Source organism: Myodes glareolus, chromosome 25 (assembly GCF_982192425.1).
Source record: "Myodes glareolus chromosome 25, mMyoGla1.1, whole genome shotgun sequence".
In the NCBI taxonomy this organism is placed as follows: domain Eukaryota; kingdom Metazoa; phylum Chordata; class Mammalia; order Rodentia; family Cricetidae; genus Myodes; species Myodes glareolus.
Genome location: NC_142050.1, coordinates 32934412 through 32960111, shown reverse-complemented (window position 1 = coordinate 32960111; position 25700 = coordinate 32934412). Strand labels below are relative to the sequence as shown.

The 25700-nt window shown below is 48.7% G+C and overlaps 1 protein-coding gene across 1 annotated transcript in view; it reads left to right on the top strand.

The window, feature by feature from the left end:
- Wdr91 (WD repeat domain 91) overlaps window positions 1-25700 on the top strand; it is a 35107-nt gene that overhangs the window by 3592 nt on the left and 5815 nt on the right. The window contains exons 4-14 of the mRNA XM_085683781.2: window positions 451-533; window positions 1610-1740; window positions 2654-2819; window positions 13698-13856; window positions 17251-17438; window positions 18285-18435; window positions 20377-20471; window positions 20599-20767; window positions 23897-24005; window positions 24569-24681; window positions 25234-25431. Of these exons, the coding sequence (XP_085539907.2) occupies window positions 451-533; window positions 1610-1740; window positions 2654-2819; window positions 13698-13856; window positions 17251-17438; window positions 18285-18435; window positions 20377-20471; window positions 20599-20767; window positions 23897-24005; window positions 24569-24681; window positions 25234-25431 (1562 nt within the window). The remainder of the gene's footprint in view (window positions 1-450; window positions 534-1609; window positions 1741-2653; window positions 2820-13697; window positions 13857-17250; window positions 17439-18284; window positions 18436-20376; window positions 20472-20598; window positions 20768-23896; window positions 24006-24568; window positions 24682-25233; window positions 25432-25700) is intronic.

The following is a 25700-nucleotide window of genomic DNA, read 5'->3' as shown; positions in this document are numbered from 1 at the left end:
GCAGCAGCCGGGAAGGACCACTACCCTAAGCTGGAGTGTGGGTGTTCATGGGGCGTGTGTGGCTATGCAATGTGCAGAATGGTTTTCCCATCTGAATTTCTGCCAGGGAGAGATCCAGCCTGGAGAAGTGGCTGATCCTGCTTGCAGTATTGCTTTTAACTGGGTCATTGGCACTGACTTTACTAAAGCTTAGACTGTGGTGTCCACTAGCTCTTTACTGTTGGTGTGGGGGAAAATGCCTGAGTTGGCATTTATGACTTACACAAGGGCTGGACGGGCAGTTTGTCATGTGTCTCTGAGTCCAAAGGAGTCAGGTGGCCTGATTTAGCAGACCCACGGACTGGAAGAGGCTCCTTTCCACAATGCCTGTTCTGTGGCTCCTGTTCAAATGTTTCGCTGGGAAGGACTTTGAAATCTTTCCGGGCAGACTTGTTCTTTAACTTTGTGCACCGGTCCCTGTGATCCTGAACTTTGATGCAGAGTGCCAGCGGACCAACCAGGTTCAAGAAGAGAATGAAGTTCTCCGTCAGAAGGTTTGTTCTGAGCCAGGTCGGAAGCTGGGAAGCACTTCTGCTTTCGGGTAACAGTGAAGAGCTGGTTAAATAGAGAAAAGGTGAACTGTTCTCAGATGAACAGTGAGTCACCAACTTGGGGATCTGGGGCTGTGCCAGCCCTGATAACCAGAAGTGCCATTAATGTTTGAAATTATATGTGCTGCATGAGCAACATGGCACCATGAACAAACTTGTAAAAAAAAAAAAATAAAAAGACAGTGTGCACTTTGCAACACTGCACACCTTGGTTCTTTTCATCTTTTTTTATTGTAAATTGTATGTGTGGAATGTGCCTGTGGGTGTAGGTGCCCATGCAGGCCAGAAGAGGATGTCAGCTCCCTTGGAGTTGGAGTTACAAACCTGTGATCCACCTGATGTGGCTACTCAGGTCAGCACTCTTAACTGCTGAGCCTTCTCTCCAGCCCCCTTCTCTCAATTTATCTTCCCAGTCTATTCCCTTATGTAGCCATACACAATACTCTTTATAACCCCGATAGAATTGTTCTGATTCGGCTACCTACTTGACAAAATACCAGCTTCAAGACGCCTGTGTTTGCCTTTGCATTTTGCCTAAGGACGCTCCCCATCTTGAAATGAAGATCTGTGTCAGTGAGATTTTTGGAAAAAGGAAGCTTATAAGCTATTTGGGGGTTTGAGATTATTGAATCGATGTTTCCAGGCAAGGGCTGTAATACCATAATGCATTAAAAATGTTTTTCTCTGCAAGTTTCAAAGGCCCATTTTGCAGATTCCAAACATCAAAGCAGGACATCCCCCCCACCCCAGTGTATTCAGGAAGAAACAAGTCAAGCAATAAAGAGGAAGCAACTCAAAAGTTAAAAAGAAAACCCAGAGGTTTTGGATGTCTAAGGATGGTTGACTTCTCAACCCTCAGAAGTCCATTATCAGCTGTGACTCTCATTTTCCCACTGTTTGATGAGCAGGAGTGCTCCTTACAGCTGGGGTTGGATGTGGCCTGGCCTGTCTAGGAAGCTCCATCAGTAGAGGAAAGGTCACATGCGGTCCCTGGCTAACTGCGCTTCGCCCCTCCATAGCTTTTTGCACTGCAAGCTGAAATCCATCGGTTGAAGAAGGAAGAGCAACAGCAGGAGGAGGAAGAGGCCTTGGTCCAGCACAAACTGCCCCCTTATGTCTCCAGTATGGACCGCCTTGGGGACTCGGAGCTGTGAGTGTGCTTGAGGGTGTAGTGTCAGGTGGGGGGGCTGATGTCTCTGCCCTTCCGTCTCTGATCTTTCTATGGTCTGAGCTTCACACTGACCTCCTCTCTGGTTGACCCCCTGTGTCTGCTGAGGGAGAGTTGCCAGAGAGGTCTGTGGCACACCTGGTTCCGAGTTGTATACGTCAGGACCCTACTCTCTAAGGCTCTCCCGGGAGGGAGAACTGCACAGCTGTGTCAGGGTCCATGATGGCGGAGTCCAGCAAAACTGCTCCATACGATGGAAGGGCTGGGCACCAGAGGTGGGGATGTTCCTCAGGAGAAGCTGCTGAGGGTGTAAAGTGGTAGGCAGTAGGGCACAGGAGATTGAGTGACCTTTAAAAAACAGCCAGTTATAACAGAAGTCCGAGATAGGAGGGAGAGAGTAGGCTCTGTAGCTGGAAGTCAAGTGCCAATCAGAGATGGACTGAGGTTTTTGTTAGATGCGTGGAGAAAGTAAAAGGAGATATCTAGAGTTGGTTTTAGTGGTGTATTATATATAGCCTCATATTCTCAGACTATTCCAATGCATATTAAATGCACTTTTTTGTGCTAAGTTGTTGTATCCCATTGTGTCCCGCCCCGGCTCATCCCCGTTTGGATGAACATGGTCAGGTGCTCCATACATGTGTGGCCAGCAGTCCTCAGACAAGGCATTCTGAGCTTTTCTGGGTCTCCCTAGGTGCCGCAGACTTCCCTTTCGGGCCAGACGAACTTCTGGTTCTTTGTTCAGGAAACGGTAGCAAAGATTGTGCCACCCTCAAGCCCAGGCCTCAGACCTTAGCTAAGATCTCAGTCACTAACCTTGGCCAGAAGTTGTGTATTCCTGGGTCTTCCTTGCTCCCCTCCAGTCCCTCACGCTGTGGTGTGTTTCCTTGGCCAGAGCCATGGTGTGCAGCCAGAGGACTGCCTCCCTCTCCCAGTCGCCTCGAGTGGGCTTCCTGTCCTCATTGCTGCCCCAGAGTAAGAAGAGCCCTTCAAGGTTGTCACCTGCCCAAGGCCCCCCTCAGGCTCAGAGTTCAGCCAAGAAAGACTCCCTCAGCAGTCAGGTAAGTGTGGGCCTTGCCTTTGTGGTGCTTGCCGGGATACTTCTGCCGTCTCATTGGCAGGCCCTCACGCAGGACTCCTCGTCACAGGTGGAAGCAGGGGTCCTTTCCTTCAGGGCCAAATTTTCGGATGTGCTGTGATATCCCAAATTTATTTCTCCTTTTCTTTCTTCTCTCTTCCCTGTATCCTCTCCCGCCCAGCCGTTTAGACCAGTGATATCTTTGCAGGACGAGAACAGAGATAAAACCATAGAGGAGGAATTATGGGGAAGAAGCAGCAAATCCTAATGAAGTCCCTTTCCCATCTCTCCTCTGGCTGGCAGTGCAGGGCATGATGTTGAGATGGCGGAGGGAGGGCAGGGTGTGTGCAGATATGCTGCTGACGGTGGATCTTGTCGAGTCTCAGGCTCCCAGTCTCGGCTTCCCAGGCCCAAGCAGCTGTGTCCTCCGGTTCCCCTGCACCTCTGTGACAACTCTCTGTGTTCCATTCTCCATCAGTGAAGTGACAGATGATAGCAGAGAGTAGGTTTGGAAGGGTCCCTTTCCTTTGCTCAGGTTTCCCGTGAACTCATGAGGGGTTTTGGGTGTTTAGGAAGCTCAAGTGTGAAATGTGACAGTTGTGGAATTTTGAATTTTGAGTGGCACAAACAAGTGTCTGGCCAAACAGTAAGTTTTCGGTTCATATCTTTTACTTAAATGTTGGTGTTTGCTGATTCTGCAAAGGACTCCTACCATCCTTCACTTTAATGCTATATGGGAAGAGGCCTTTGATGCCTGCTTATGTCCAGAGTGGCTAAGAGTCCCACTGAGGGGTTTCCTGGTGGAGTCTGTCAGACAGAGTTCAGAGTTCACTGTCTTTGGGAATACCCCATGGCAATGTGGCTCAGTAGCGCTCCTGTGTAGGGTACTTGGGAAATGTCTGCAGGGTTATTTTAGACCTTGATTTGTCTTCTTATGTGTTTTTACTAATTACTGAGAAGGCAGATTTTCCCAGTCTGTACCTTCTTCCTCCACCTCCTTGGCTTGGATTGCAAATAGTAGAGCAGGTTCGGAGTCTGCTTGTGTCCAACATGCTGGGATCCTGCACCAGATGGCCACAGGACTCTGTGTGGGTTAATATTGTTGATCTGGAGACACTGAGCAGGACCCTGGGGGACACAGCTTGAATTCTGGACTCAGGCAACTTTCTTTTTCCTTCTGACTTTACTCAGATCATCTAAACTCTTCCCCAGTTTGCTTGGGATAGTTAGTAGTGTTGACTCCTTCGGGGAAGAACAGAGCCGGCAGAAGGGCCCTTAGTCTCAGCAGTACCCAGCAGAGGCTAACCAGTACATTTTGGAAGGAGCTGGAGTCCTGAAGGTCCTAGGAATCATCTTTGAGATCTCAAGGACTGTCAATGCTATGTGACAGTCACCGCAGCATCCCTGAGGGTGGAGACAGCCATAGATCAATCAGGACTACCTCTGCAATTGCTTTTCTGAAAGTTCAAACCTTCCAAGTAGAACTTCTGTTCTTTCAGAATGCAGTTACACAAGCTCTACTGTTCGCTTTCTGGGTCTCTCCCAGCGAGCAGTGTTTTAGAAGCCTGATAGATGGGGGTGGAGCCTTGAGTCTCTTGAGATCCAGCTTCACTTGGATTGAAAGCAAACACAAAGACTGCTTTGAATAAGCCCAGGGCCATGGTTTTGATAAATTCAGGAATTATGGGTCATACAGTAAGTTTGAATGGCATGATGTGTAGGTAGAGACTGTTCATTTGTTCCTGGCTGCCCAGACCCAAAATAATCACACAGAAACTGTATTATTACCACAGTACTTGGCTTATTAGCTGACACTTCTAACTGGTTAGCTCATATATCTTAAATTAACCCATTTCTATTAATCTATGTATTAATTAATGCTGTGTGGTTGTGGCCTACTGTTAAGGCTCCTGGTGTCTGTCTCCTGCAGCAGCTACGTGGCTTCTCTCTCTGACTCTTCTTCTTTCCTCCTCTATCTGTTTGGAATTCCCACCTTGCGCTATTCTGCACTGCAATAGGCCCAAAGCAGATTCTTTATTTATCAATGGTTTTTATAGCATACAGAGGGAACTCCTACATCACCTCCCCTTTTCTGTCTAAATAAAAAGGAAGATTTTAACTCTAACATATCAAGATTACATGTAACAAAACAGTTATCAAGCAAGAATTATAGTTACAATATTTTATCTACTTTATCTTTTATCATAACTAAGGAAAATTGTAACTATTCTTTAACTCCATCAAAGACTCCAGAAGGATATAATATTACCTAAGTAAACAGGAAGTGCATTGTAAGCAACTTCCAAAACTCTAGAATTGACAGAGACATCTTGCTGCCTGGACAGTCACCCAGAGTTCTTTTGTAACATTGGGGCATCCATCTTCAGCCTACAGGCCCAGAGTATCTTGCAGACTTTTTCATGAATCAGAGAATTTGAAGATCTCTTATGCCTTGTATTGGCAAAGTTCATCAATTGCTTTCTTCTGTGTCCTGTAGAATGTCTGGTAGTTCTTTTATGGATCAGGAACCTGAAGGACCATCTCACCTTTTAGGCAGGTCCAGCAGTCTTTTTTCTGTGAGTCCTGCATGTCCAGTTCATACAACATAATATCAAGCAGTCCAGGCAAGGGCAGTTTCTTGTCCAAATGGCTAGCAAACTCTATAAGGAGCATCTTTGATGCCCATCATCCTTTTGAAGTAGATTGGTGCTGCCAAGAACAGATGAGTCTCATTGTCACGAAAAGTTCTAAGTTCTTAAGCATTTTAAATGTCATATTCTGTTAATCTTTGAAAGGTTTGAAGAATAACTGTCCATCTGAAATAGATCTCTGTACATCTAGAAAACCTAACTAATATAACTACAAGTTTGACGGTCATAAATGACTATCTATTAACCTGTATTTCTTAATTATACATTACATTTTTAAATGAGCTGCACAAACACAATACCTCAATCAAGAGCAGAAATATACATATAACAAAATTGACCTTAAATTTGTTTCAATAAACCAAGATCTATACCAATGCAAAGTATTTATCTCTATAGCATATCACCCTTTAAATGTAAGCAAACATTTATAAACAATATTTGGGAATTTGGGTATAGTTCTCTCTAAATTGCTTTCTGCTTCTTGTTGAGCAAAGTAATTTTGGGGTTTGCGGAGACCTTTCAGGGTGTCTTGTTCCATCAAACCATATTAGTCTGAAAAGAATCCACAGGTTCTCATCCTCTGTGGAAACAAAAGCAGAACCTCTTTCCAAAGCAACATATCCTTAGACCCAAATTTTGAATTTAAGATGTTGGTTTAGCTTAGTAGTCCCCAGAATCAAATATCTCTCTGTAGTCAAAAAATTCATAGAAAACACAATAATATACATAATTCAGACTCTCTGTGTATGTTCCATCTTTATGTGGCTTATTTTTCTTTACTCTTTGTCTATACTCTCTTTAAATACTTAAAAAAACATTTACTTCTTTTTATAACTATTTCTTGTCTCTTCCAAGCCTACATACATTTATCTAATACTGTGACCCATTTAGAGGTCTATTTCTGTCTGAATCTATCTTTATTGCATATCTGTAATTATTTTCTGACCAGGAGCACTTTCTTTTTTTTAAAAAATGCTAAGCGGGCATGGCTAGGACCAACTCCACAGTTCTGACTGCCTGCTTTGCCCAGTCCAACATGGTGGAAGCGTGTTTGCTGCTTCTGAGAGCCATGTGCATTGCCCCAGCTCCAGGGTTGCAACGGGTCTATGTCACCATTAAACAATTTGTAACATGTTGCTCACAGACCCCCATTTAAGTGCTTGACCTCCTGAAGGAGCCAGAGCTGTATGTGCAACTAGCATGAACCAGGAAGCCACCATTTCTTAAAGAAGCAGCACAGTTTCTATTTATTTATTTATTTATTTATTTTGCTGTCAATACTGAATCAAGAAGACCTCTCTTAAAGGAGCTACAGTGCTCCTGCTTGCTGCCAGCCAACAGGGCCCATCTGGGGGAAAGAAATGCTGGCTACCAAGAAGTTGTGCTTAACTCTGTTCTTTTATGTCTAGAATTCCTTTCCAAGCTTTCTCAGGTTTTATGTGGATGTAGTCAGCCCCACGTTGGCACGCCAATCTATAGGCAGAGACTGCTTGTTTGCATCCTGGCCACCCAAACCCGAAATAATCACGCAGAAACTGTATTATTGCAACACTGCTTGGCCTGTTAGCTCATGATTCTTATTGGCTAGCTCTTATATCTTCAATGAACCCATTTCTATTAATCTGTGTATCGCCACATGGTTGTGGCCCACTGGTAAGGTTTCATCTGGTGTCCGGCATCTGTCTCCTGCAGCAGCTACCTGACTTCTCTCTTTGACCCCGCCTTCTTTCCTCCTCTCTCTGCTTGGATTTCCCGCCTTGCACTATTCTTTGCTGCAATAGGTCCAAAGCAGATTCTTTGTTAATCAGTGATATTCACAACACACAGAGGGGAATCCCACATCAATGGTGTGTTTTCTTTTGTGCAGTTTACAAAGGTGAGGGTGAAAATGTGCAATGTGCAGGGAAGCTTGCCTCTAAAATACAATTGAACCAAAGTTTGATCACTGTGTTGTATATTCACAGTGCGTTTTCCAGATCCTTCAATGGAGACCACGGCTGTCTACATGCTGAAAAAAAAAACTGAACAAGTCATTTTCTTTTTATTATTATTATTTTTAATTTTTTGTATGTCTATGTCTCTTTGCAGTACATGTGTACCTGAGTGGGTGTGTGTGTGTTGAGGACAGAGATTGACATCAAGTGTCTATTTTCTGTCGCTCTTATTTTTTGTGCAGTGTCTCTTAGTGAGCCTGGAGTTCACCGTGGGTGTTAGGGAGCCGACCTCAGGTCCTCATGCTGGGAAGATCCATCTCCCCAGTGTCCTTCTTGCTTGTTTTCAATTGACGGTAGTTTATTTAGGCTCAGTATTTGTTTCAATTCTAAAAATAGCTAGTAGAGTTGAGGTTCAAGAGAACGGCGGGATTTTAGAGCTGGGGTAGACTTCTCCCTCTCCCCATCCTACTAGACATCAGAATGGAGTTTCCTGTGCCGTGGTTCTCACCGCCGTCTAAGCTGGACGTTCTCTTGCCAGTAACTCTTAGTACCAGCTCTTTAACTCACCATCAATGACCTTAGCTTGCCTTCCAGGCTACATAGATTGGGGCTACATAGATCTTGTGCAGAGCAGCCGGCCTCTTTCTGAGCAAGCTTCTCTGTCCACCCCACTCTCTGTTTACTCCGGTCGCAGTGACTTGACATCCCTTACATATGGGGTTCCTCCCTCACGGGGAGGGGATGACTTTCTAGCGTCTCTGTCCTTTCGTCATAACTGATGTTCAGATAGTGCTGTAGATGTTTCTCTCACCGCTGTCAAATGCAGTTTGTGGTGGGAGCACTTCCCGTGGCGTGACAGTATGTTCCTGTGCACTCAGTAGTGCCTGACATGGGGCTCTACACTTGCTTGGCCAGTGTGTGTTAGGCTTAGTGTTTTCTCACCATGGCCATCCCAGAATTCTTTTTTCTCTTTTGCCATTTAAGGGCAAGCACACAGAAAACATAAATGGTATTTTATTGTTAAATGGGCAATGTATGAAATTATTAGATTTTCCTACTTTAAATATTTTTTACATATAGTGTTGTAAATTTTATTTACAGTATTTTGCCTGCTCTGCTCATGATAGGTCATTGAAATTATGGTTATTATGATTATGGTCGCTGTTACTGAAATAGTTGTAGAATTATTGTTATTATTGCTGTGATTATTATTATTATGAGTGAGATGAAGTCCCACACTGTAGCTCAGGCTGGCCCCAAACTCTAGCAATCCTCCTGCCTCAGCCTTCTAAGTGCTGCGATCACAGGGCAGAGCCATTGCTTCTGGCTTCATACCATTGAGCACACACTCTCCAGGCTTTCAGCAGAAATCTGGAGGCAAAATTGGGAGTGTGTGTGTGTGGGGTAGGCTATAAAACCACAGTTCCCAAAGTCTTCTGGACTCTGTAACTGCAGGAGTCAACAACTGTCAACAATCGCAGGCAGGCAGGCAGGCAGGCAGGCAGGCAGGCAGGCAGGCAGGCAGGCAGGCCGGCCTTCTGTTCTGCCTATGCTTCCCATGAGCAATAAATCTGGGCCTTTCACACCCACTTCGTGAGCCACAGGCACTGGTAGGAATTACATTATTATGGATATAGCCCTTATTTGGCTGTCCTGAAACAAACAGCTACAACCTCTGTAAAACCCCTCTTGCCTGCTGAGCCACCAGTAGTAAGGATGCTGGCCTGGGCCTGTGTCCATGGAGCTGGGCGGGATGGGAAAAGATGCCTTCTATAGTTAGTGCGTTATGAGACGCTGTCTTCTGGATGACCTTGGCCTTCAGGTCAGACCTGTTTACACCAAGGTTAGACAGCTCTCTAGGAAGAACTGTGTGATTTTGGAATCCTTCTGTATCTACGGAGGCACTGACTAGACACGGTGTTTCTGTCTCCAGAAGGAGCAGAAGGAGCAAATTACAACAGGCAGGCGACAGACGCCTCTCCTGACCTGTTGGGAGCCAGGGAGATGATGACTGGATAGAATTTAGAACGTCTGAATGTTACAGGAATCTACTTGTTAGGGTTTTGCTTTTTAAGATCTATTTATTTTATGTGTGTTTGCCTCCAAGTATGTATAGGTAACACATGCATACCTGGTTCCTGCAGAGGCCAGAAGAGAGTGTTGGATACCCTGGAACTGGAGTTGTAAATGGCTGCGAGGTCCTTTTTGGGTGCTAGGAACTGAACCGGGGTTCTCTGCAAGAGCAGCAGGTGCTCTTAGCCACTGAGCATCTCGCCAGCCCCATCCACTAGTTAGGTTTGTCCTTAAAATGTCCAGTGACTAGTTATATCACAGAAAGTATTTTTTAAGGTCGCACACTGTTATAGCTTGAAACTCATTTACCTGCTCGCTAAAGTGCTTCATGGGCAGCTGCCTCCCACAGACACCTGCCGTGTTGCTGCCTCGTTCCCACCACAGTTAGAGCTGAAGGAAGTGTCTTCTCTTCTTCAGCCGCGGCTGAGGACACTTAGGCCTGTGTTCTCTTGGTATCAATGACTCCTTTTTGTTGAAAGGACTGTCTTCTTATGTTACCATATGCCCGTTGTTGATACCCATTTGGAAAATAGAAATTTAGGGGCCCCTGTGTGGTAATGTATTAGACCCCCCCCCATCTTCCTGACTTGTGAGGGAGGATCCCCTTTTATTTCTTGCTGGATTTTCTTTTCTTTCTAAAGATAAAATTATTATTATTGTTGTTGTTATTGTTATTGACCATGGCACCTGTGCAGAGGTCAGAGGACAATTTTTAGTGGTATCCTTCCACCATGGGTTCTGGGGATTTAACTCAGTCACTGGGCTTATGTGACAAGTGTTTTTACCCTTACCACCATCTCTGGGTCTTCCTGCTGGGTGCTCTGCATTGACTAAGGAGGTCTGGGAGGGGCTTCTGACTCCACCAGAGACTTAGCAGCCTCTGTACCATCTGTAAGCGGCCATCTGAATGGAGCACCCTCAACAGCACACATTGAAAGAGAAAAGGACACTTCCCGGGTATGGGGGAAATGAGCAGAGAGGAGAGTTACAATGCTGTCTCCCTCTGAAGCACTGCCCACTTCTTGTCCAGAGGCGGGATCCCCTGTGGTCCGTGGCTGCTGTGACAGGCAACCATGTAGAGGTGTGATTTGGCTGCTTGGTGCCTGCCCTGGTAACTGCTCCTATGGTTTCAGATCAGTGGCTGAAGACGCATGTGACCACAGCAGACCTTGTCCTCAACTGTGCCCCTCCACTTGAGCAGACCCCTTCCTCACACTCTCTCTCCCAAGCCCGTCTTAGGAACAGACACTTTCTCTCACGGGCATGCATCTTCCCAGGACCCGTCCACAACTATTGGCACATTTCTAGCCCTAGAATCAACATGGGCCATGTCCGAGCCGTATGGCTGCCATTCTTGCTCTCTAGGGTTTATAGCAGACCAGCATGTGTCTTTTTGTCCAGAGGGCAATAGTCATGAATGAAGTCAATAGACTCTCCGTGTGCAAAGACAGGAGGGGCAAAACCACGGAAGAGAAGTGCTTCTGCCTTATCTATTGCCCGTCGAGTATGCAATCTTAACCCATAATAGTCCCTTCCTTCCTTTGCTGTTCTGCTCCACACCAAGTCCCTAGCCGTGTCTTTAGCCTATGGTTGTCAGGGCTTCTGCATAGCCTGAGATTTAGCTTACCTAGTACTTTCTGTGTTGTGTGTGCACAGGTGCCTGTGTGTGCAGGTGGACGTGTGCACACATGGAGGTCAGAGGACAACTGTGGGTGTCATTCTTCAGGTGCCATCTACCTTTCTTGGCTTGGAACTCACTAAATAGGATAGTGGCTGGCCAGTGGGTCCTAAGGATCTCCTGTCCCTGCTGCCCCAGCACTGGGATTATAAGCACACACTTCTACGCCAGGCTTTATTGTATTTTATTTTTAAAATGTGGGCTGTAGGGCTCGTCTCAGGTCCTGATGCCTGTGCGGCTGAGTCATCTCTGCAGCCCTTGTTCTCACACGTGGCATAGGTTTACATTACTCTTTATGGCTTGAATGCCCCACTCGTTCCTGGAACTGTTTGCTTTCTTCTCAGACATCCAGTGGCCAGCCTGTCTTGCCTCAGACCTGCTGTCCCACACAGGGGCACTCTCCCCTTCTGGCTATTCTGAGATGCGTTCCCAAAGCCATAGCCCATGTCTCACTGTGTTATGGTGTCTTTTTCTTCACACATCCTAGGGGATCTACTTTCCCTCAAGACTTTCTGTCACGTGAGCATAACCAGCCAGCTTCTAAGTCCATGACGAGCCCAGTGTGGTGGGTGTCTCCCCAGTTCCTTTACTTTCTGTTAAATGAGATTGTCAACAGTAGCGCCTCAGACAGAAGTTCTGCTTGTATAAGTCATTTAACTGTAGTCTAGAGTGTGGCATACAAATCCAGGGCTGTGTGCATGATGGCAAGCCTTCTACCACTAAATCCCCGGACATTTAAAACCATTACATAAAATTATTTTTATGCCATGTGCATAAAAAGTATATGAAGCGTAAATGCATTTCATGTTTAGATGTGGGTCACATCTAATATTTCATAAATATTCTAAAGCCTGAGAAAATGAAACCCAAAGCACGGTTAGGGTTAGGAAGATCCACCCTGTCAAAGAATGAGTGACTGATGTCAGAACTGCCCTTGGCAGACACAGCCTCCTCTAGCCGTCAGCTCACACACTCTTTTGTTGGTTGTCAGTAGCCAGGGCCTCGGCAGACTGTCGGCTGTGCGTCCCCTCAGGGTTACAGTATGAGGGAGGCTTGATGGTGGAATTCAAGAAACTCTCTAGGGGCCGAATCTCCCTGTGGGCAGGTCAGTTCTTCCAGCACCTTCTGTCACTCTAGTGTCCTGTCCACCCAGAGAATCTCAGTTGGCATTTTAGGAATTTGTCTGAAGGTATTTACGGTCATTGTCCAGTGGCTTCACTTTCACCTGTGTTTTAGCTTTTTATCCCTGCCCACTTCCTACCTCACTGGGCAGCTGAAGGATGAAATAAAGACCTCTTTCTTCCCTGTCTCCATTTGGGTTTTCTCATTTTGTATTTCTGTCAGGAGTGGATGAGAGTTCCTGGCTCTTCATGGCCTCCCCAGCAGCATCTGCTCCCTAACCCTGGAGCTGTTGCCAGCATGGTGTATCTAAAATGGAATCTCAGTGCAGATTGAAAAAAAAGTAAAAACCGTGTGTGTGTGTGTGTGTGTGTGTGTGTGTGTGTGTGTGTGTGTATTAGAGAGAGAAAGAGAGACAGACAGACAGACATGTGTATACATGTATTGAAGCACAGGTGTGGAAGTCAGGGGAAAACTTTGGGAGTTGCTCCTCGCCCTTTGGGTCAGTAAACAGGAGAATGGTAGGTCTGTGTCGTGAGGTTGGCACTCCAGGACACCATGCCGCCCCGGCACTCCCAGCTAGCCCAGCTAACTGGCATCTTCACCTCCCGCTGCTTATGCGAAGGGCAGCGATGTCTTGGGTGGGCGGGGATGACTAGATCCATCTAGTAATTCATTCATTGCTATGGACCTTATCACTCTTGGTATGAAAAAAAAAACAGAAAAATGTCATTGCCTTTCCATTCTAATTTATCTTACACAGAGATCCTTGAGTTTCCTGATAAGTTCTGTTAAAAATGTCTGGTGGTTTAGCCATTTTTAAAGTAGTCTAGCCTTCTTGTTTGTTTTATTCTGCTGCTTTTGATAGTGAACTTGAGGCTTCTTGCCTGCCAGGCAAGCGCTCTGCCACTGAACCCACCCCACCCCGTTTTATTACTTGTTCACAGTAGTGAGCTTAGTCCTGTAGATGGCCCTACTCTAGAAGAGGTTGGCTGGTGTGTGTGTGTGTGTGTGTGTGTGTGTGTGTGTGTGTGCACTTAGTGTTGTCCAAATGTTGTTGCATATAACTGCTGGTATTACCCAGTATTGGACCTGGCCTGCTAGTAAGTACTGAACTCCTTCACTGTAACAAAAGTTGATAATTCCTGTTGAATCGGAAGGATTCTCTCTTCTTCTGTCCAGGTGAGAGTGCAGGCTGAGACCAGCAGGTGACCTGGCAAGGAGGAGCTCGGTCTGGAGGCTTGCCTGGCTGGTTTGAACCTCCTGCCCAGGTCAGCCTGGGAGGGTCTTTCCCGAGAGCTGGTGGGAAGAGAAACTGCTCCCTGGCTTTTGTATCCTTCCTGGTCCAGAGTCACTGCCTGGACAGCCTGGAGGAGACTTTTCACAGCCTGCTTCTCGTCCTCTAGGCTACGAAGGGAAAGGACCCAGTGCCCGGGACCAAGGATGGGAAGAGCCTTCTGAGTGGGCCTGTGCCTGGAGAGGCCAGCTGGACACATCAGCGCCAACGGCGTCTGCAGGACCACGGCAAGGAGAGGAGGGAGCTGCTCTCCACCTCCTCCTCCCAGGTATAGGGTGCCCAGGCTGCTGAGGTACCTTTTGGGTCTCCTCTGAGTTCTGCTGTCAGGCAGGGCTTGTTCTGGCCAGGTTGGTTATTATCATATTGGTATTTGGGTTCTGTTTTGCCTGTTTTTCTCCTGGTAGCATTTCCTCCAGCTGGGCCAGAAAGGTCTCTATGAGTGCTGAGGATCCCACTATACCTATCCTTCCCTTGGGTGACCCGTGTGTGGTAGCATGGCAGGGCCCGAGACTTGATCACCTCGGAGTCTGATGCAGTGGCCCACAGCATCTCTTTCTTCTGCTCCCTCGGAGTCCCTGCTGAGTGACTCTTGTGCTGGAAGCCATGTATTAGCTCAGCAAGATGCTATATAGCCCCATCTTCCCTGTGAGGAGTCCTGGAGACAGAGGTCTCTGAGAATGTGAGGCAGCATCTGCTCTTGCTGATAGTGTGAGCCATTTCTGCCAAAAGCCCAAGTGACAAACCGGCTCGCCCTCTTGGGTACTTTCTCCTGGTTGGGTCCTCTTTGTTCACTTAAAGGGTTGTAGTGAAGGACTCTTGTTGCCATAGGGAGGCAGATGCTGGACTCAAACCCCAACAAGCAAGGCAGCCCTCATGTTACAGCTGAGGAGGTTGTCAGGCCTTTCCATGCTTGGCCATTGTCCCCTGTTTTCTTGGTCCCCCTATCAGGGGGAGATGCTGACTTATAGGTGCACTACCAAGGCCCTTCAACAGATCTAGCTTCACACCCAAGTTCTCCCCTCTGCTAGCCGGTGCCCTAAAGTGCCTCGCTTCTGTCTCAGTCCAGGGTCCACAGCTGTAAGTGGGGTGGTGACATCATCATTAAGTCAGGGATAAGCCACGAGTCACTCAGCACAGAGGCTTCCTTACCCACAGTCAACTCTCGTTAAGCTCTGCTCCCTACCTGTGCTGGCTAGGTCTATGTCAGCTTGACACACACTGTAGTCATCTGAGAGGTGAGAATCTTGACTGAGAAAATGCCTCCATAGTATCAGGCCAGAGGCGTCTAAAGGGCATTTTCTTAATTAGTGATTGACAGGGGAGTGCTTAACCCACTGTGAGTAGGGCCATCCCTGGGCTGGTGGTCCTGGCTTCTATAAGAAAGCAGACCAAGCAAGCCATAGGGAACACATGAGTAAACAGCTCCCCTCCATGGCCTCTGCATCAGCTCCTGCCTCCAGGTTCCTGCCCAGCTTAAGTTCCGGCCCCACCTTCCTTCAGTGATGAACGGTGAGATGCGGAAGCCACATAAGCCCTTTCCCCCACCTCACTGTGCTCATGTATTTCCTCACAGCAATAGGAAACGTAAGACAGAAACTTGTGCCAGCATAGTGGGGTATTGCTGTGACAGGCCTGGCCATATCATTTTTGGGAGGATTGTGGAAGGGCTTTGGAACTCGGGGCAAGAAGATCCATCGAGTGTTCAAAGCTTGGTGAGCTGTTCTGTGGGAGCTTGGAAGAAATGAATGCTGAGAGAAATGCAGACAGTGGAGGCCTGGCTTGTGAAGTTTCAGAAGGAAATTTGACAGTTAACTTAAATTGAATATTTGCTATTTTGAATTAAGATTCTGTGGTTCTGGTCAGCTGGGGCTGAATTTAGAAGCTGGGGCTATGGTTTACAAGAGACTGGCACCGTAACAGACACTTTTGCTCTGCTGGGACCATTGGTGCTGGTCAGGTCATCTGAAAAGTTAGCTGTGGTTAGGAAGAGACCAGCGTCACTGAGGTGAAACCTTCTGGTAGATGTTTCCTGACCGTCACTGCCAGAAACTGTGTTCCAGAGGTGGCCAAGGTGTACCTCGGTCTGGTAGCCACAGAGTCACCCAGGTAGTACTGGGTTTAAAGGCGTGAAGGGGTCGCCGAGAGCTGCTGAGCCGCCGAGGCTTGGCATTGGTGAAGATGCAGCCTCAGTAGCAGTTGAAGCCCTGTGATGGAAGGGGTCATGCAGAGAAGCTGAGGCTTGGCACCGTGAAGAGAGGCAGAGACCCCAGCAATTTGGAGATGCTGGTACCGTGGGACAAGCACCAAGAACAGCCACGGTGGAGTGGTGCCTGCTGAGCTTATAAGACAGGCTGTGTGTGCTGTGTGCCGCAGAGGGCGGAGCCAGAGAAGCCCCTTGGAGGAGCCCGGAAGATCAGGAGTGGATCCCAGATGTTGGACACGGAATTATTTATACCGTTTGAGTTTGGTTTTTGCCTTGTTCAGTTTACAACTGTGCCCTGGTTCTTCCCTTTTGAAGTAAGAAAGTATTTAATTTGATTTTGTTTTACAGGGGCTCACAGCTCCTGTGAGATTTTAAGCTTTTTAAAAAGAGATTTTGGACTTTAAAAGAGACTACGTATTTTTAAAGAGACAGCTTCTAAAGTGTTTCGAATTGTAAGGCTGTGGGACTTTTTATGTTTGTGGACTGTTTATAATATGACGTCTTTGCTATGATCTTGGGAATGAACAAGAAAGGAAAAATTGTGGTTTAACAATGATGGGTTTGTGTGTCAAGCTGACAAGGGGTCAGCTGGTTGTGCTGGTTAGTTTTGTGTGAACTTGACACGAGCTAGAGTCATCTGAGAGGAGGGACCCTCAATTGAGGAAATACCGCCATAATATCGGGCTGTAGGCTAGCCTGTAGGGCAGTGGTTCCCAACCTTCCTAATGCTGCAACCCTTTAAGACAGTTCCTCATGCTGTGGTGACCCCCAGCCATGAAAGTATCTCATTGTTATTTCATAACTGTAATTTTGTTACTGTTATGAGTCATAATGTAAATATCTGATGTGCAGGTTTTCTGGTATGTGTTGAAGACCCACAGGTTGAGAACCACTGCTCGAGGGCATTTTTCTTAATTAGTGATTGATGTGGGAGGGCCCAGCCTGTGGTGGGTGGTGTCATCCCTGGGCTGGGTCCTGGATTCTTTAAGAAAGTAGACTGAGCAAGCTATAGGAAGCAAACCAGTGAGCAGCACCCTACCATGGTCTCTACATCAGCTTCTGCTGCCAGGATCCTGGCCTGTTTGAGTTCCTGTCCTGACTCCTATTGATGTTGAAAAGTGATGTGGAAGCATAAGCCAAATAAACCCTTTGCTCCTCAACTTGCTTTGGTCATGGTGTTTCATCACAGCGATAGTAAACCTGGCTGAGACACTGCCCTCTGTCTGGCCTGCACGCTGAGCCCCATCAGAGAGGACAAGGCCAGCCCTCTTCCCCAGCCAGGGCCTGTGAGGAGATCGCAGTTCCCAGAAAGCAGGCACCTTACTGTCCCAGGGGAGCTGTGCGTAGCTCTCAAGGCTCAGCTGACCTCGTGAGCAGTGACCACCGTAGACATCTAGGGTGTTTGTGTGGTGAAGGAGTCCCTTCCTAAGCTGACACGTCCCTGCTTTGCTGGTCACAGTGTGCAGAGAAGAAGCCGGAAGGCAGTGGCCCAGAAGCTGAGCCCAGCCTGGAACTCCACACGGGAACAGTGGAGCCTCTGGCCCGGGTGTCCACAGCAGGCTCTGAGGGAGGCCGCCCCGAGCAGCCCTTCATAGTGTTGAGCCAGGAGGAGTATGGGGAGCACCATTCATCTATCATGCACTGCAGGTGGGCCGAGGGGTGAGGAACTGGGGTTTTGGACAGTGTGCGGAAATGCTGGTGGCAGGAAAATGTCCCTGAAGGGTTATTAGAGTCCTGCCGGACTAGGTGCTGCCCTTGTGGTGGCTTCCATCAGACCATTCAGGTTTAGTTCTTTTATGTTAGTGTGTTGTGTATGGAAATTTTTATCTCTCTCTCTCTCTCTCTCTCTCTCTCTCTGTGTGTGTGTGTGTGTGTGTGTGTGTGTGTGTGTGTGTGTATTTAAACATCAGGAAAGCGCTTGCAGGGAGCTTTGTGTTTTGACTGTCCTCATCTGTGCCTGGCCCTTGACTTGATCTAGATCCTAATGGGGGAAGCTCCAAATCTCAGGTGGCAGGTGCCCTGAGGCACCCTCTGAGACTGCTGCTGTTCCTTTCATGTGTTCCCAGCACAGCCTTGCATGGCACTGTGTATACTGGTATTTCATTTGTTTGTTTATTTGTGTATTTCTTATTGTGCATATGCGTATTCGTGGTGTGTGTGTAAATGTATGCATGCGTATAGAGGTCAAAGGACAGCTCTTGGGAACTGGTTTTTCCACACTTCCAGTGGGTTCCAGGATTCTGAGGCTGTCTACTAGGCTTAGGCAGTTAGCATCTTGACTTGCTTTTCTCAGGAAGATGAGCCGCGTGTCTGGCGCCCTGCCATGTTTCCTGGTGGATGTCTGTCTCTAGAGTGCTTTTACACTTATCCTCCAAGTGCAGGGCTTGCGCTGTAGCTTTGATTGAGTTGGAAAGTTGGGAAACCATGACGGTATCATTGTTGGCCCTAGAGGATGGGGCCAGGACACTGACGCCTCCCTTTGTCCCTTCACAGAGTGGACTGCTCCGGTAGGAGAGTTGCCAGCTTAGATGTGGATGGGGTCATCAAAGTGTGGTCCTTCAACCCCATCATGCAGACCAAGGCCTCCTCCATCTCTAAGTCACCTCTGCTCTCTCTGGAGTGGGCCACCAAGCGAGACAGGCTGGTAAGTGACACACTGCATGCGGAGCTTGCTCTGCATTCCAGGTTCAGACGTTCTCTCTCAGAGGCTCCTGACAGGCCAAGCTGATGAGGTAAGCTGAATCTCCTCTCCGGTCGCCACTGGTCAGGGGCCAGGACCATACATCTAGGAATAGCCCAGGTGGCCATGAAGTTACTCCTAGAGACTGGAAAAGTCCATCCTGTCTGCTGGTCTGTCTCAGGAGACTCCTGGGTCCTCCGGACCACCGTGTTTCTGATACATTATTAATACACCCTCTGCTCTGGCTGAGATCTGCCTGTCCTGGCTCAAAGCGCAGCAGCTTATGTTAGCGAGAGGGCCGTGTTCTGGTTTGTGCTTCCCACAGGCCCCTTTTCCCTGGGAGTGGCCTAGTGCTGTTTTCCCAGTGGACTTCCTATCTGAGAGAGAGTTTGCAGTTAAGGAGTTAAAATGGATTGCTTGCAGCCGAAGAGACAGGCACTGGTTTTCCCAGATGTCAGACAACACAGGAAGGAATTGCCCTCGTATCAGGGCTGTCCCTGAACTGGTGTTCGCTTGCCAAGTGGGTGCAGAGGCCATTGCCTAGCTCATGTTCCTGGGGATACCCAGGCCTGGATTGCTCTGGCATTGATTCCTGTTATTCTCTTCTACACTTTTATCCCAGTGAGTCCTATGGTCCCAGAGTCAGGGACCTTATATACTTATATACTCTATGTATTCTGGAGGCCAGAGCTATCCCTGCAAAGGCAAATAGAATGGTCACCACGGCCCCAAGACTGGCCAGGGCCAGGCCTACAGAAAGGTAGAGGAAGTAGGAGCAAAAGGAAGGGTTGGAACAGCTGGGATTTAAAACTGAAAGAAGCGGGGAAAGGTCAGAGGGTCTCGGGTAACCAGCCAGAATATTTCTGGGTGCATCCTGTCATCCACAGACACCATAGAAGTCTGCTTTCTGTTGCTATAACAGCGTACTTGAGACTGGATCGAAGTTTATCTAGCCCACAATTCTGTAGGTCCAAGAGCATGGTACCAGCATGTGCACTATTCTGTGAAGGCTCCTTTGGCTGCAGCACATGCATCATGATGGGAGCTCGTGCCAAACGGAGAGATCCCATGGCGAGGCAGGAAGCCAGAAAGGGAGATAGGCACAAAGCTTGCTTTTCCACAACTCTCAAGAGAGAGAGACACATTCACTCTGAGTCCATCATTAATCTCGCCCGAGAGCTATGCCTCCGGTGGTCTAACCACCTTCGAATTTGCCCCACTTCTTCAGTTCCTATCCCTTTCACACCAGAATGCTGGGAACCAAGCTGCCAGGACACTCAGACCAGATTTAGATCAAAGCACGTGACCTGCGTTTGCATCTATTTAAGGTTGGCTTTGATGTCTTCGTGACTTTTTTTTTAAAATATATTTAATCTAGTGGGTAGTGATGGTGAACACCTTTAATCCCAGCACTCAGGAGGCAGAGGTAGGCAGATCTCTGAGTCCAAGACCAGCTTGGTCTACAGAACAAGTTCCCAGGACAGCCAGGGTTACACAGAGAAACCCTATCTCAAAAAACTAAACAAAGCAAGATCTTTATTTTCTATTTTGTCTGCATGGATGTCTATGCACCACATATGTGCCTGGTGCCTGAGGAGGCAGAAGAGGGCATCAGATCCCCTGGTTTAGATGGTTGTGAGATGCTATCTAGGTTCTGGGACTGGAACCTGGTCCTCTGGAAGAGCAGCTAGTTCTCTTAACCAATGAGCCGTCTCTCCAGGCCCTCTGTGTGGCATTTTAAATGAGGTCCACTGTAGCCAGAGTTTCCCTGGCTGCCTGGAGTAAGGAGCTCGCCCGGACAGCTTGCGCAGCTCTGTACCCTACAGGAGTGGGCCTCTCTCACCATGGTGGTCCTCCCTGACTCCTGTGCTGTCCTCCTCATCTTCCTGCCTCTTCTTGTTCCAGCTCCTGCTGGGCAGCGGTGTGGGGATGGTGCGTCTTTATGATACGGAATCCAAGAAGAACCTCTGTGAGATCAACATTAGCGATGATATGCCCAGGTGAGCAGGAGCCTCCCCACGCACTAGAAGCCCCCCCTGCAGCTGCTCTGTGGACCCCTACCTCCTGGAGTCACCGCCTCAGGGCCTGTGCTGGTGACTGTCTGACCCTGGCCTGTGTGTGTTGCAGAATCCTGTCTCTTGCCTGCAGCCCCAGTGGGGCCTCTTTCGTCTGTTCAGCTGCTGCTCCGAGCCTCACCTCCCAGACGGACTCCTTGGCTCCAGACATTGGCAGCAAAGGCACGAACCAGGTTCCTGGGAAGCTGCTGCTGTGGGACACAAAAGCCATGAAGCAGCAGGTACAGGACCTGTCCGCGGATCTTTGGGGGCTGGGTATGCTGCCCATGTTCCCCGTGTTTTTGATGATCACCGTCTCCTTATAGTGCTTTCGCCTGAGGATTTTGATGTGTGAGAACGTTTCCAGGTTTTAAGTGTTGAAAAGTGTCAGGTCCCAGTTGACAGATTATGAGCAATGGAGTTGTGCCATCGACTTGGGTTACCCAGAACCCACCAGCAGGCTAGATAGCTTACATTTTAGGAGAGGGCTCCGGTCTTTCTCCCACCCGCTAGTAACTTAAAGCTGCATGGGAATCATGGGAGCAGCCAGAAGTACTAAGGACAAGGACAGGGGTGACAGCTGGCAGGAGACTGAGCGCATGGCCCACCTGGAGCTGAGGGCCCGTTCCCCCCAGGATAGTAGTGCTTGCAGTTGTTTCCATTGCCCTGGAGGGAAGTGGTGGTACTTCCCTGCTCAGAGTGGTGGTGCCCGCTGAAGTGACTTGTTTCAATGCTTCAATGCTAACGGTGCCCACCTTGTTCCTAGGGGCCCTGTCTGAGAGGGACCGCTTTCTAGATGTGTGGGCTGTGCTTTCGAGCTTCTGCTTGCGGAAACAGACTGTGTGCCCACTGGGGACATCTCGCAGGCCTCTCAAGCCCAGAGACCACCCTGGATTCTTGACTTACACTCCCTGCCAAATATGCCCCACTTAGGCGTCGGGCGTTTCCCCCAGTCAGTGTCAAAGTGTACTTCTGGGCTGACCGTTGTCCTGTGTCGCTAGGGGCATTTCCTAAACATGTCTGCAGGGCCTCTCTGGGGGACACTGTTACTGTCCTCCATACCAGTGTAGTTCTGCGTCTTCTCTACTGGCATTCTGAGGTTCTTCCACAAAGTTCTCCACAGTAGGATTCGTAACCCTTAAGTTTACTTAGGGATTTCAGTTTTTACTGTAAATATTGAATGCTTAGAAAAGAATGGAGGAAAATGGGAAAAGCAGTGCCATGGGCTCCTCACTTGGAAGTAGTTCTTCTTTATATATATATATATATATGTTAAAAGGTTCCAGTTTCACAGGAACCTTAACATGGGTAGATACCCCCACACTCACACTCACACTCACACCAGTGTCTGCTTCACAGGCTTTCAAACTTTGTGTGTGTGGAGTCACAGGGTATGCATTTTTCTAGAATTCTGTATTCTAGTTAGAAACGGGTCCACTCCCTAACTCTCTGGCTCCGTCTTCTCTTCTGGTGGCCTCTGCTGAAACAAAGAAGTTGTCTCTCTCTGCAGCTCACCTTCCTGTCTCTGGCTATTTGAAGGTCTGATCTGGGTACCTCAGTGTGGATTTTCTTTTTTTTTTTTTTTTTTGTTTGTTTGTTTGTTTGGTTTTCAAGACAGGGCTTCTCTGTAGCTTTGGAGCCTGTCCTGGAACTAGCTCTTGTAGACCAGGCTGGCCTCGAATTCACAGAGATCCACCTGCCTCTGCCTCCCAAGTGCTGGGATTAAAGGCGTGTGCCACCACTGCCCAGCCCTCAGTATGGATTTTCTAAGTTAAAACACATTTTAAAAAACTGACTAGGTGTGGTGGTGCATGTCTGTACATTTAACACTTAGGCGGTGGAGGCAGGAGGATCAGGAATTCTAGGTTACTTTCCAATACACGAGACCCTGCTTCAAAAAATGTTAACCATGATAAAAATTTCAGCCTCAATAAATAAATAAAATTAAAATTGCAGCTTTGGGTTTGTTCCATTTCCTGATGAGAGGCTTTGTGTTTTTGTCCAGTTCTGGAACATTCTTAGGCATGTTTTTCCCGGTGTTCACATCTCCCTGGTTCTCCCTTGCCTGATGTCAAACATCAGTTTGACATGTATTTTTTTCCGGACTCCTCGCCTTTTGTTCACTTTGCTGTCTTCATGACATCACTTCCTCAGCTTTAACTACGCACTGTGTCCTCCCCACTGTCCCCATCTTCAAATTAGCCTGTGGGGACAGTCCCGCTTCTCATTTCCTGGAATGCAGCACCATCCTCTCACACCGGCGTGGCCATGCTACTGTGTCCTCTTCTGCCCTTGCCGTCGGCATCTGTTAAACATGCTGAAAGTCCTGCAATGTTCTGGTAATCCATCCGGCTGCTGCTCCCTGCCGTTTCCCTGGATGCCTGCTTCTCTCCCCTTCACTTCCCGGGCCCTGTGAATTTCTGCTTCAGGTTCCCATCTCTGGCTCTTTATCCTTGTGGATGCTCTGAGGCCTGTTGCTGGGAGGTGCACTCCTTTGGAATAGATTTGCTTTCACTTCCGCCGGGGGCTTCACCACCAACTGGAAACTTTGAAATCCATTCTCAGACTACATAGGGGTTGTGAGTTTGGTTGTGAACCCACACCAGCCTGTGATTATGTGTTCTTAGTACTTTCTGTGAAGTTCTAACTCATTCTTACACAGAGGATGTTGCTCTTCGGAGTCTTAGCAGCATGTGGAAATTTTTTAACACTACATTTGGCCAGACCGTTCACTTTGGGCTTCAGGCTTCAGTGTTCCCTGCCTCTTGGGTTCTCTAGTCCGCAGGGCGCTTGCCCTTCGATTGTCTTTGATCTTGGAAGGTCTCTTTGTTTATAGCTCAGTACTGTACCCGCGTGTGATTGATGCCATCTAACATCGGTCTTGCAGCTTTAGTCCCAGGAGGGTTCTGCATTGCTGGAAGTGGTGTCCCTCGTATTATCAAATTAGCAGATCTCGTTTGCATTTTCTGAGGTGACTTTGTTAGGTCCTGTGGTAATGCTGGGCTTCATAGGGAGAGCTGGAGCAGCTTTGGGATGTGTGTGTCCTCTGTCGCTCAGTGTTGCCCGTAGTGAAGGGCAGTTAGACTGTTAGTTCCTGATGGCAACAGGAGTGTTCAGTAAGGCTTAGATTGGAGTCTACTTCAGGAAGGAAAGCATGGGCTGCTGAGATACGGGTTACTCGTAACTGCCCTCACCTGGATTAGTGCCTCAGTGGGGACTCGAGAGTGTCTGCAGGCCCAATGACATTACCACTCAAAGAGCACATCACAGAGGCTCAGGCCATTTTCTCCAGAAGCAGGCCTTGGCAGGGGGCACCCAGCAGGGCCAGTGTTGGACCAGTCTGCTAACGGTGCTCCTGTTTGGATTCCTAGCTCCAGTTCTCATTGGATCCCGAACCCATTGCCATCAACTGCACAGCTTTCAACCACAATGGGAACCTGCTGGTCACAGGGGCAGCTGACGGTGTCATCCGGCTCTTTGGTACGTATGCCGTGCTGTGGCCGTCCTGGCCCCCTCCTTAGATGACCCAGCTGGAGCCCAGGCGTTTCCAGCGCACAGACTGTGGGAGGGGACAGCGCTCCGCAGTCCTTTGGCCATGGGCTGAGCCACCTGAGTCCTTGTCACCTGTGTGGAATGTAAGAGGTCACAGGAGAACAGTGCCATCCTTTTGACTTGCTGTAAGGTGGCTTGCCCTCTGTCCCCAGGGAGACAGGCCTAGGTTCTACAGAGGGGTAAAGTGATTCCTCTGTAACAATCCCCAAGGCGTCCTGGGGCCAGTTATAGAGGTCTGGTAGGAAGGATCCCAGTGTCTTCCTAGACTTACAGCCCTTCCCCCCAGGTGAGCTCTAGCTGTCCCCAAGGACCCCAGTCCTCCCTTTGGCCCAGTCAAGAGGCTACTCAGAGGCAGGTGGCCTTGGCAGGGTCAGCACTTTGAGGCCCGGGAGGCTCATGTCCTCTAGAGCAGCTGTCACGGAAGGGGAGGGGCCCCCGCTGTGCAGGAAACCTTTCCAGGTCTGAGGCTAAGTGGTGCCATGCTCTCCCAGACATGCAGCAACACGAGTGTGCCATGAGCTGGAAGGCCCACTTCGGGGAAGTCTACTCCGTGGAGTTCAGCTGTGATGAGAACGCCGTGTACAGCATTGGTGAGGACGGCAAGGTAGGCGCCAGCAGCACTTAGTGGTGGCCGCCATCCGTGAGCTCTGTGGCCTTGGGCTGCTCCCAGCCTCCTTTTCATCTTCTGCAAAAGAGGGATACATAGAAGTCTGTCACTGAGCGTCTCTGTGGGGTCCAGTGAGGTCAGTGGGACTTGGCTGTTCTCGTAGATGGGAATTTCATATCCTTTTCCCGAGCTGTGGCAAAACTGACTCATCTCACCGTAGATGGAGCCACATTTAGGGGAAGATAGTCTTTGGGGAGTTGTGGTCATGGTCACGAGACAATACATGGAGTTTGATGTGGGGGCTGGAGGCAGCATGCTAGCGGGAAACAGGTCTGAGCAAAGCCCAAAGCAGTAAAAAGGAAACCCCGTGTCCCAAGGGTTGCAGGGCTGGTGAGGGAGGCAGTTACCCCAGCCAATCACTGCCTGGGGTCAGCTCTGGCTCTGTTTCCCAAGCCTAGGTGGTGTCCACTGTGGGGGGCTCCAAGGGAGCCTGGGTAGTGGCCTCTGTGCGAGTGTCTGAGGGAGCCCCTGTGGTGCCTGTGTCTGCAGTTTATCCAGTGGAACATCCACAAGAGCGGCCTCAAGGTGTCTGAGCACGGCCTCCCTTCAGATGCCACTGGCCCCTTTGTCCTGTCTGGCTACAGTGGCTACAAGCAGGTTCAAGTTCCCAGGGGCCGGCTCTTCGCTTTCGACTCAGAGGGCAACTACATGCTGACGTGCTCTGCCACGGGGGGCATCATCTACAAGGTAACCGGGGGCAGAGTCCTGCTGGGCGGGGGGTTTCTGCTTGGGGATCAGCCTGACTGATCTGAGCTGAGTGTGGCCCTGTGCCCTGTGTCCTGCATTGCTGAGTGTGGCCCTGTGTCCTGAGTCCTGCATCGCTGAGTGTGGCCCTGTGTCCTGAGTCCTGCATCGCTGAGTGTGGCCCTGTGTCCTGAGTCCTGCATTGCTGAGTGTGGCTCTGTGTCCTGAGTCCTGCATCGCTGAGTGTGGCCCTGTGTCCTGAGTCCTGCATT